This window comes from Mixia osmundae (assembly GCF_000708205.1).
Source record: "Mixia osmundae IAM 14324 unplaced genomic scaffold scaffold_15, whole genome shotgun sequence".
NCBI lineage: Eukaryota > Fungi > Basidiomycota > Mixiomycetes > Mixiales > Mixiaceae > Mixia > Mixia osmundae.
The window spans coordinates 76,232-87,237 of NW_014575549.1; the positions used below are offsets into that span (position 1 = coordinate 76,232).

An 11,006-nucleotide genomic window follows, 5' to 3' on the forward strand; every position below is an offset into this window, starting at 1 on the left:
GTCAGTCAGCTCGCGACGAGGCTAAGCTCTCTGGCCGCGACTTATCCGCGTCAGGCACATCTGGCATGAACGAGACAACTTGCTCCGCAGGCGAATCACCGCCAGAGTACAGCTCGTCAGCCTCGACGAGGATGCCAGAGGAGATAGGCAGTAAGCCTTCGTAGGCAGTCGTGCTCCTCTTGACACCGTCTGCCTTCTCTGCATACTGCGCCATAAAGGTATCGACAGGGATATAGTTTGTCAAGAGTCTCCGTGGCTGTACCTGCAATGCATGCCGAGCGTCGAGACTGGAATCGAGAGGCAGTGAGTGTGCGCCTTCGCTAAGTGAGATACGTATAGAATATTCTGAATTCTCTTCCGCGCTACGCTCATAGAGCTCAAAGGCCATGTAGGCCATGTAGTCGAGCTCCGGCACCGGCATGACGATCGGTAGCTCCGAAAGCACGACGAGATTGACAAGGGTTTGGATGTGCGACTCTTTTGTGAAATAGTACGATGCTGCACCTGTCTCTGTGTTCATTGCATGCCTCAAATCTGCCTCGATTTTTTGCAATAGCGGCAGCGACGTTAGCAATCCGATTTCGATCTTTTCTGCCTTGTTCAGGCCATATTCCTGTGGCGCGATGAGATCGAAAAGTTGCTTCGCGTGATGATAGAGCTGCTTGAGCTCCCTGGGCGAGCCAGCTTTGGCGTCCGACTTTGCTTCCTTGCTGAAAATTCGCTCAAGGAATACACGATTGTGTAGCGCATCGAACTTGAGCGAATCGTAGCTGCATGCAGACGCCCATGTTAGCGCGATTGGCGCATTGAACAGAGCGGACTTACAGCTCAGACACACGCGATGGATCAAACTTTTCTGGTTCGACATCACAGAAATCTTCAAATAGCTTTGACCACCGCTCTCTGAACAAAAATGGGTTCTCCCCACAGCACCATCGAGACTGAATGGCATCGACATCGAGCGTTCTCCAATTCGATTCGAGCACGTCTCTGTGTAACCGCATAAGAGCCATCGTCTCTCTGACGACTTGAGCGGGCTCGACATCGGGAACTGGCCAAGCGAACTCGGGTCGCTTGTAGGAGTCGTCGCGCAAGAGCGTTTTCAGTCTCTTCTTGACTGCGTCCATAGGCTCCTTGGCGGCGTTTGAGTCATCCAGCAGGTCTTTGCGAATTGTGAGCTGGTGTGCAACTGGCTTGGCGTTCTTCTCGTCAAGGAAGGCGCCACCAAAGACTTCGGCGGTGGCCATGACGCGACGCTCCGAGCTGCTGTAGATTGTCGTATGATCTAGCAGCTCTTTGTTGATGATGAGAAGATCCTTCCGCAGATTCTCACCCAGATCGCGAGACTGGTACCTAGCAGCGTGGGTGAACTCGCCGCCCCATTTGACGATGAGCTGGACTTTCTCGCAGTCCCCTTTGGCATCGAGCGTCGGTTTGATCTGCGCCTTCGTGCCTGCGAACTCAATCTTCTTTTCTAAAATCATCTTGATCTGCTGCAGCTTCTCTGCATCTGCTCCAGGCAGTTTCAGAGCTGCATCTGCTGCGTTGGCAATGAAATGCAGATGTTCGGTCTGGCGAAGCACGATCTCGTCTTTGCGGCCTTGTAGCAGGTCGACCATTGGCTTTGTCCATTCTTGCGAGCATTTGAATGACCACCTGATGACATCATGGTGCTTAGTATGCTGACACTATGTTCGCAGGGAGTCGGACACACTTGGCCTTCATCTTTGGCGTTCGGTCAGCATGACGGAAGACCGCAATCTGGCTCTTGAGCTTCCATGTCTGTTCTCTAGGCGATTCGGCATCGCCAGGCGTGGGCGTGCGAGGAACGCTCTGGCAAAACTTACCGAGGATCTCTGCACATTTGTCATAATAGTCATCGTTGCCTTTGACGAAAGACCAGCCATTGACATCGATGACGTATGATTTGCCATTCGCTCTGAGCAAGTCGAATCCGCAGATATTCTGCTTAAAGGCGGTAGCTATCCGATTGGCAATCTTCTTCTCGTCCGCGCTCAGTTCGGTAATAAAGCGGATCTCTTTGCCTTCCGTATTGCGTCGTACGAGGCCATCGACAACGGGCGATTTGCGTGTCTCCGCGTGGGCGAAATTGGGTCCAAGCGTGTAGACTTTGATATCCTCTGCGTTTTCGACGTCCATGAATTGCTCATAGACGTACGAAGCATCTGTACGTGGTCTGACGAGATCCGGATCCATTTCGCTCGACTTGTTGCCCACCTTGCGGAAGAGCCGTCTCGCGCCTCCACCTTTCTTCTTGGCAAAATAGATATTGACATTGTGATCCTCTCCACTGACGGGTTTCTCTACAAAGGGCTTGTCTAGTGTCCTGCTGTCTACGATGATGGTGTCGTCGCCTTTCATATCGAAGTCGACAGGTGGGACTTTCTTCGTGAGATCGAGCTTGAGTTCCGACTTGATGAGCTCGAGTACATTGGGATCCAATACTGCTGCCGGGCCACCATCCCTCGAGGCTTCGAGTCGCTTCGGAGTAGGCACGCCAATCTTGTCGAGTATAGCGAGGACGACTCTTCTGTCCCAGAACACTTTCTGCAAGGGCAAATCGTTGATGCAGATTGGGGCGCGCAGCTTGACATAGGCGATGGCTTTATCGAGGGGGAATCCTTGGGAGAAGAAGGAGATGAGAAAATCGCAGATCGGCCAGTTCTCGATCGGTTCGTCGTGGATGACCTTGTCACCAAAGACGATGGCGTCAAACTGACCGGTCGCCAATAATCTCGAGAGGATATTGCGCATGGGCTTGCTGCGAGCCTTTCTGTCGAGCGCGCATATCCCCAGCCGTGTCAGTGCGGGCTGCTTCTCCGCACTGCTCAGCTCTGGCAGCGGCTTGCTTGCCATCGAGGCTCGATTGTCTAGGCGCCAGGCGAACGTTGCCGACGATGTCTCGCTGCTCGCCGACGCGTTTTGTCGAGCGTGGAGTGCACTGAGCAAGACGAGCTTGCCTGCGCTGGTCGAGGCAAGATGGAGGTCGACTATGCCCGCTTCGAGCGCAAGCGATCTCGAAGCACACCTCCGCCCGAGCGCACGCCGGTAAGCCCGTTGATGCGCATTCACAAGCCAGCTGGAAGTAGACGTGGATGAACAGAAGCGACCCTCCCTCAACTGGTCCTCGAGCTTCACTGAGCTCAGGCAGCAGCCGGCCGGATACCCCGAACCCCCTCATACGGCTATACCTCTGGCACAAGCGGAGAACGCGCAAGATGAAGCTTACCAGCGCGACCAACTGGTCATTGATCCTGCAGACCTCGAAGCATCGTCCTCCTCTTCTTCTTCGTCGTCGTCCATCGTCATGCTAGCAGCACAACAGCAAACACATCAGACCGCTCAACATGGCGTGCGCAAGCGTGGACCGGCTTACCTCCAACAACGCCAGCTGGGATTTCACCAGCAAATTCACACGAGACCGGGCATGCCCGTTCGACACTCGACAGCCGAATTCATCAAGCAGACCGAAAGATTAGGACTCGCATCGCCGAATGACGAGATACTGCAGTTCTTCCCGCCCGAGACGAATGCGTCCAGTCAACCGACGATGATGGACCGGCTTTCGTCACAGGCGAGTCACTCTGGCAGCGTACGCTCGAGCAGTCTGGCCTCTCGTCATGTCGAACGTGTCCATTCGAGCGCAGTCTCTCACTCTGCGCCAGCATCGCCAGTTCTGCCCCCGGCATCCGCACAAGAGACGGCAATGCAAAATCACAACTGGCTAGCCAACGGAATGACCACCTCACGTCCAAACACGTTCGCCGGCCAGCAGGAGAGACCGGATGACATGCAAGATGCCACCATGTCTGTCGATGTGGCGCCCTCATCACAGCCAGAACGACGAGTGAGCCCACGGAAGCACAACTTTACGATGGGCTACCGAGCAGACTGCCTCAAATGTCAGCAAGGCGTTGAGGGTCACTATGCACATGTCTACTAGAGCAGAAGGTCCATTGTGGTTTGTAACTAAGCAGCAAGCACACTGTTGTCGTGCCAACATTCGAAATCTGTGTACAACATCGGTGTCTGCGGCATTGCGAGACGACACAATCACAGAGCTGTGCCTCTCTCAAAGTTATCCCTCAGCTCTTTCGTGTGAGCGTTGTAGAAGCGCTCGAGCTTCTTGTTGTAGACCTTGTTCTTATCATTGATGTAGGTCACCGCTGCATCTTCGTCCTCCGCACGGCGTCTCGATCTCGTCTTGCGTTTGTGCATGTCGAGATTCATCTTGGAGATGACGGTATCGATGGCGTCCTCTGTCGGCTTGTGGTCTGCATACACAAAGCTGTTCGCATCACGATACAGGAGCTCTGCAGCTGCCTTTTGCGAGACTGCACTATCGCCCGACGGGTCTCCAGAGGTAGAGGCGATGATGGTGCCCATGGCCGCCGCCCGTTGAGCGTTATACGACTTCAGATCAGGCTTGAGGGCGTCGATATCCCGCTTGTACTTCCTCCTGCTCGCATCGTCATACTCTGTGAACTGGAAGTTGGCCCTGCTCTTCTTGTGCTTCTGCTTCTTGTCCCAATTCTCGTTATCCTCGATGGAATAGTCCCAATTCCTCTTCCTCTCGAGATCCTCGCCCGTCTCTCGAGCTTCCATCTTCTCTCCCATAGCGAGAGCCTGTAGACGCTTCCTCTCCAGTCGGGCAGACTCCTTGGCGCTCGTACGTTGGGCGTTGTGTTCTTTCTGGACATCCTTTCGGTTCGCCAAAGCAGACTCACTCTGAGGTGGTGTCCTGTCAGCTCTGGCATGCACTGATAGACTGACAACTCGCCATGCGCTGCTTGAGCTCGTCTAGCTTGGCTCTCCGAGCCTCCATGGCTTCAGATGCGTCGGCCATCGCGCCGGTCGACAAACAATCTGCTGCCTGCTGACTCGCGTGCGGCAAACCTGGCCAGTCAAATTGCGCCCCATCAAGCTGCTCTATCCATCACAGCGCTCACTCCTCACGAGCTCCCTCTTGATCTCTCGCAATCCCAAAGAATGGACGCCGCCCAGATAGCGTCATCGTCCCTCGAGCACGCTCAGATTCTGGATCAGTCAAGACAAGGAATGCAATAGGCCTGCTGGCCTGGCAGCGGTGCGGTATCGAGCACTCCCACCTTCCCCATTGTCATCGTGCTACAATGGAACGTCATCGATACAGCCTAGTCTGATGGTCTGCGAGCAGCCGGGGTACTGCAAGGGACACTCTTGGTCACGTGCATCTTTGTACGTCGCCTGACCTTCTCATGCGCGAACCTGGCCAGCTACACAGTGGAAGACAAGGCAGAAGAACCTCGGCATAGACGACTGGGGCCGAGATCTTGACAGTGCTGCGTCAGAGAGCGCCCAAGAGACGACGCTGCTCCAGCCGGCCCCTGGGACACAGTACCGAGCGAGCCCACCGACCTGATGCCTGAAAGCATCTTGGAAACGCTCGTATCGATCAGCACAGCGGGACGATATCCGACCTCAGTCGGCACGATGGGGTTTTTTGTCTCCATCGCTCTGATCTCGCAGACATCACTCTCGAACAGCCGCAGAGATCCACTTGCGCATCCGGGCAGAAGCAGACGATCAGTCTGTAGCATGGCCGAGCAGGCATCTGCCTTGTGACTCGTGCATATCATTCTCAGTCCCGGTCAGGCCAACGGAGCATAGCTCAAGGCAAGACTTCTTTGTCGGTCGTCGGTAGTCTTGAAGACGTCTGTCATTGGGTTTGGCGAGACCATGCATACGCTATCGTAGACGTTCAGACTGCTTCGAGACGTGGACAGTGACGATGCATGCTACGAACGTGCTCCATTATCGTGTTTCTAATTTGTCATGTGCTACTTATCTGATGCTGCCTGTGCGGAGATCAAGGGTCTCTCTCTTCCTTCGACATTTCCTCGAGCGTGCGAGCGTCCCATTCCGTTTGAGCGCCCTTGTTGGTGCGATGGATTCTCATGAACGCAGAGTGTCGAGCTGCTAGTTCTGCGAGGGAATCAGGATGAGCTTGGTCGTGGCACAGAGCATGCAGAAGACGTCACCCTTGAAGATTCGGACAAGGAGCTGTGCCGTTTTGCCACTATTGTTGTCTGATAGCAGGCTCATCAGTCGAAGCAATCAGTGAAGACTTAAGCAACTTGCCGTGTGCAAATTTGGTGGTTCCCAGGAATCGTTGGAATACCTGAACTGCTTTCTGGTCAAGCGAGAAGACGCCATACGTGGAGATAGACTCGGAACTGTGCCGTCGATGCGCATCGAGCGCGTGTCTCCTTGTCCGTTGCGAGTTTGTAGACATTCGTGTTGAAAGAGCGCAGGAGGAGAGCCTTCTTCCGTGTATAAACTCGCAGGGAGTTGCGTCTGACTGTTGTCTTGATCGATGAGACTGCAAGACCAGCATGACATTCCTGAAGCAAGGCCAGCAGGAGGTAGCCGAGGCATTTTGACCAGACTCGCCAACAACGAAGCGCATTGTCGACTCCGAGACTCCGCCGCAGTCTGCGCAGGGTGCCTGAGACGATGCGGTAGCAGCCGGAAGCACCGTTGCCGGCGTTGGCTCCGGATCCGGCTCCGGCATCGTTCCCAGCGAGACCGCAGCGTCATCACCCGCGCCGGCGTCGTCTGCATGCTCGTGTCCACTTGTGCATCTCAATGTGAGCGTGAGAGGGTCCCGATGAAGTGGGTCGAATCTGTGTGCGTCGCCGAAGGGCGAATTGAGCTAGGATCTGAATCGTCTTGACGGCGCGCTTGGCCGCATTGGGTCTCGAAGAGAAGCAGTACCTGGTGAAAGTCTGCATTATGGGTCAGCTTACTTCGAATGATGGTAGCACGAAAGGACCATCGCCGAGATAATCCTTGCAATAAGACGACGGCGGGGTCGAGCCACCTAGGACGACATAACCGTCGGGTGGATAGCCTCATCAATGATGTCAGCTCAGACAACGCCGAAGAGGACGGTCTGGCTGACCAACTTGAGGAGGGTCGGCTACGTTGTCTTTGATGGAGTCAGAGCCGGTATGCAAGGTTGCTGCGTGTCCACCCGTGAGCGCAACTACCCGTACATGAGCGTGACGCTTACCCTTGCTTTCAGTGTTCGTGAAAAGCAGCTGCTCGGGCAGAGCAGTCTTGCGAAGCTTCGCAGCAAGCTCGAGATCTGCTTGCTCGGCCTTGAGTCGTGCGAGTCTCGATTTGGCTGCCTTGAGGGCCTCCTTCAAATCGTCGACAACGAGTTGTGCCGCGCTGACTTTGTGACGAGCGTCGAGGAGCTCGTGAGGCTCGGGGATTTCCAGTGAAGTGTCGCTGTCGTCGACGATCTCCTGATATGTCGCCATGACGCCTGGAAGCGTGACGCGCGCAAGGTAGACAGTCCTCGAGGGCGCAGCCTGGCTCGCTCGCTCGTGAACGCGCATCACGTGGATTGTGGTTTTGACATGTCACCGCGGCAGAGGACAATTTGCTGCACTCTTGCATCTGTCATTCTTCCCTTCTAATATCTGCGCGAATAGCACTCTCTTGCGCAACGCGCCTTGCCGAACGAGTCGCAAGAGCGGCTATCTGACATGTATGGCCCCGACCGACGTTTCGACCAGCAAGTTTGGAGGTCTTGCGTTTGATTAGCAATAGAATAGCTGCTCCTGGACCGCTACAAGGCATCTTATCTATCCATCCGTAGACCGCAGCGAATCGGCATCTGAAGGACGGCAGACGACCAGTATCAAGCTATCGCGCAGCCATCCTGGAAGGAATATCTTAAGCCTCAAACCGCCAGTCGAGCCTTGCAAATCTGATGCATTCATGTTCATTCCCAGCCGTCCACGCATAGCTGTGTCCGCTGAAGCGCATGCGATCGATCGAGCAAAAGGCGCGTACAGGACAGAAGAAGGCTCCTGCCATTGGTGAGTCTCGACGCGATATATTCCGACACTGTGGCTGCGTTGATCTGTCTGCAGTCGCCTTGACGTTCGAACAGTGAGCAAGAAGCAAGGCGGATGATTTGATAGCCACTGACATCTCGAGCGGACAGCGGCGGGCTATAGCGGACTAGCGCGCTGGCGACGCGCCACATCTCGCTCGAGCTTGCTCACGCTTCGTGTGACCAGATGTTCAGCGCAAAGAGCACGAAAGCTAGCTCAGCGATCGATGCCAAGGGAATCTCCTGAAGAGCTGCGGGACACTGTCGGCCCTCGGACATTGCCAGAGTAAGGGGCAACGGACCGGCTTCAACTTGAGACTCAGCTGAGCCCGCCCATAAGAAGCCNGTCAGCTGGTCTGGTCCCGATACGAAGGTGCTCAAGGGCTTCTTGATCACCACGACCGAGCATCATCCAGTGGTCATCGCTAAAGCTCGGGTCCGGCATTTGCACTCGTCGGATCGGCCTGATCAGATTCCCCGTTTGGAAGTCAGACTGGGTCGGAGGGTGGGCCTCAGGCTTCACGGCTCATAGCGCATTGCATTTGTACGTCACCGAACGAGCCGCGAGCCTCGAGCAGTTCGCTCGCCTCTATATGAGTATCTCGTCCCGGATGATGTCTGGAGGAAGACTATCAGTCTCGCTCAAAACAGACAATGCTGGTCATACTAAATACTTGGACTTCACCAGAGTGCAATTCGACACGCAAGCAAAGGCAGCATATCCGATTGCTGGACAGCTCACTCAAATCTCGTAGACGAACAAAGCACANCNTTGAGGAGCCTGGCGCGCTCNANTATCACGCGCGCAANGTAAGCGCACAAGCAGACGAANGGAAGCGCATNNTGCATGTNGCAGTANTGCGAAAGATCGTCCTGAAGCTGTCTNAATGGCCGCCAGAAGCTGTACGATNGCGAGCGTATAAGCAAACAATGTCTAAGTCAGATTGCCCCTCGTTGTCGTACAATCTTTTAGAATTAGCGAAAGCTGAGTTGACTGGGTCGCCAGAGGAAGTGCTGGCCTTGCAACCTGAGCTCGCATGAATATCGGGCCGTCTTAGACCCGTGGCGCGACCACAGCCTCGAGCGTGATAGTGTCATGGATCGCTAAAGCTCGAGTCACAACACTTCTTGCCGCTCGACTGACGCCTCATTCGGTCAAAGACGATACGCAACAGAACTGTAGCGAGCAGGAGTTGTCTTAGTCAAATGCTCCCCCATGTTTTGCAGTCTTGTCTGTCGGCGAGGGCTGGGTTGACTAGATCGCCAAGGATGACTATAGCTGAAGTCGAAGAAGCGCGGGGTGGAGTGCGAATTCTTGAGGCGGAAGTTGACCGGCGCGATTTCTTCGAATCTCGTGACTGCAGCGCGCCACATGTTCCCCACTTTGGCCGATTGGCTCCCGCGCCAGACGCCTCCGCGCCTTGCCGACCATGAGCCAATGAAACCTAAGATCGCCTTCTCATCGTTCCTGTGCACTCGACATATTCTTCAGCGGCTGGTTGTATCGTCGCACTTCTCGTGCAAGAACTGCATGATAGGTAGCGCCGAGCTCCCGCGCTCCCCGAATCCTCTTCTCGAGACTGATTGCCGCTGAAGCCGGATGGCTGCTGCACGGCAGGCCTCGTGCATTCTCGTGCATGCCCTCATGTACGTCCTTCCCGCCGTCACGATGGGTTCTGCAATTGAGAAAACGGCCCAGACTTCCCTAGGCTCTTCTGACACAGAAGGACCGTCCTGCCGGCGTCACTCTGGTCCCCTATGCCACACGCGGAGAGGCTTCGGGATCGATGACGCCCAGCGGCAGATCAACAATGTTTGCCGAAGTATGCCGACACGCAAAGTCTGCCATAGCAGGGAAGACGCCAGAGCAGAAGGTGCCGGGTATCGATTTACCATCTGCAACGGGACGCGATCAGCTCCGTGGCAACCCTAGCAGGGGGCATGACTTACCGGGCACGCAGCTTACGGACAATGCCTCCTCCTGAAGGTCGAAAACGGCACGATGTTCGAGTATGCTCAGCTCGACGCCCCAATTGAAGCGAGCGTAGCAGCAGCGCTTATCAATTTCAGACCATGCCGGCTGATTCGGGCCAGCTCCTCTGCTTAGCCCGTAAATCTGCCGCTCGTCCCATCGAGGCAAGCCTACCGTGACCATACTTCGAAGAAAAGCGCTGGATTTGATCCGGACAGTCTACTCGAGAGGTAATGGACTCTCCTTGCATTGACCAGATCAAACTAGCTGCAACATGAGCTGTTTCATGAGCAAACGGCCGAGGACTGACTGTGAGCCATTGCGTGAAGTAGGGCGGGTCAGTATACTGCACTTTGCTGATGAGAACAATAGTGACTGCAGCAGGATCGGTCTCCGTGCTATCGTATCGCGATTGGCCGTTCGCGTGCACGATCTCACACATGCCAGCAGCTCGAGCCATGCAGGAGTAGGCCTGAATGATCGGCAGACGGTCTTCCGGCACATCGTGTGCGCTCACTGTCGCATGGACTTCTTCGCACCCCAGGATCATAGGCCTGTAATCTTTGCACTCCGTCGAGAGCTGAAAGTAGCCATTGGGTCCGCAGACGATCCTGGACTGCGTGGGCTTATCGATGGTGAATGAGTCTGTGCTCACGCCGAGGGTGACGCTGACGGTAGTGACACTGCGACAGCAGGTACGTTCTTCCCGAGTCCAAGCAGGTTGTGCCCAGCCTTCTGGACCGATGATGTTGACATCGAGCTGGGCAAAGACGTGTTGGCCAAAGCGAAAGACGTTTGTCAGTCTGACTGGACCAGTGTTACTTCGTTCGAGGAGCTTCCACTCCACTTGATCACCCTTGGCGACGACGACAACATCAAGCGTTGTGCCTGGCACGAGTGCTGTTGTACGAGTCTGGCAGATGCCGTCTGCCTGTGCGACAAGATGGTAATGCATCGCGAACAGGTCATCGCTTGCCGTGGACGATGTTATAGCCAGCTTCTGACCAAAGTAGGCGGAGGCGACATGCACAAAAGTTGTCGAGAGTAACGAGGACAGAAGAAGAGGAGGGTACATCGAGCGGGCTCGGAGCGCTCGCAGGAGGTCTGTCTTCAATCTGAGGGAAA

General features: G+C 55.2%; 6 protein-coding genes across 6 annotated transcripts; 2 read left to right on the forward strand and 4 right to left on the reverse strand.

Moving 5' to 3' along the window:
* Position 1: 1 nt before the first annotated feature.
* On the reverse strand, positions 2 to 2,877 carry L969DRAFT_97362 (uncharacterized protein; the record flags this gene model as incomplete). The annotated part of the gene is made up of 3 exons (XM_014709429.1): positions 2 to 770; positions 826 to 1,656; positions 1,715 to 2,877. 3 exons carry the CDS (start codon positions 2,875 to 2,877, stop codon positions 2 to 4), a joined length of 2,763 nt encoding a protein of 920 aa, XP_014564915.1.
* Positions 2,878 to 3,000: 123 nt separating this feature from the next.
* L969DRAFT_97363 (uncharacterized protein) lies at positions 3,001 to 3,964 on the forward strand (the record flags this gene model as incomplete). Its single annotated transcript, XM_014709430.1, has 2 exons — positions 3,001 to 3,069; positions 3,125 to 3,964. The coding sequence occupies 2 exons, from the start codon at positions 3,001 to 3,003 to the stop codon at positions 3,962 to 3,964; spliced, it is 909 nt and encodes a 302-aa protein (XP_014564916.1).
* A 110-nt stretch (positions 3,965 to 4,074) lies between these two features.
* Positions 4,075 to 4,867, reverse strand: L969DRAFT_97364 (uncharacterized protein; the record flags this gene model as incomplete). Its single annotated transcript, XM_014709431.1, has 2 exons — positions 4,075 to 4,749; positions 4,802 to 4,867. 2 exons carry the CDS (start codon positions 4,865 to 4,867, stop codon positions 4,075 to 4,077), a joined length of 741 nt encoding a protein of 246 aa, XP_014564917.1.
* A 1,002-nt stretch (positions 4,868 to 5,869) lies between these two features.
* L969DRAFT_97365 (uncharacterized protein) lies at positions 5,870 to 7,328 on the reverse strand (the record flags this gene model as incomplete). The annotated part of the gene is made up of 7 exons (XM_014709432.1): positions 5,870 to 5,985; positions 6,042 to 6,079; positions 6,138 to 6,618; positions 6,738 to 6,788; positions 6,836 to 6,913; positions 6,965 to 7,024; positions 7,076 to 7,328. 7 exons carry the CDS (start codon positions 7,326 to 7,328, stop codon positions 5,870 to 5,872), a joined length of 1,077 nt encoding a protein of 358 aa, XP_014564918.1.
* Positions 7,329 to 8,258: 930 nt separating this feature from the next.
* Positions 8,259 to 8,441, forward strand: L969DRAFT_55288 (uncharacterized protein; the record flags this gene model as incomplete). Its single annotated transcript, XM_014709433.1, has 1 exon — positions 8,259 to 8,441. A coding segment is annotated over one exon (183 nt), but the record flags the coding sequence as incomplete, so codon positions are not given.
* Positions 8,442 to 9,665: 1,224 nt separating this feature from the next.
* L969DRAFT_55276 (uncharacterized protein) lies at positions 9,666 to 10,956 on the reverse strand (the record flags this gene model as incomplete). Its single annotated transcript, XM_014709434.1, has 4 exons — positions 9,666 to 9,805; positions 9,860 to 10,011; positions 10,056 to 10,144; positions 10,192 to 10,956. The coding sequence occupies 4 exons, from the start codon at positions 10,954 to 10,956 to the stop codon at positions 9,666 to 9,668; spliced, it is 1,146 nt and encodes a 381-aa protein (XP_014564920.1).
* Between the last annotated feature and the right edge of the window lie 50 nt (positions 10,957 to 11,006).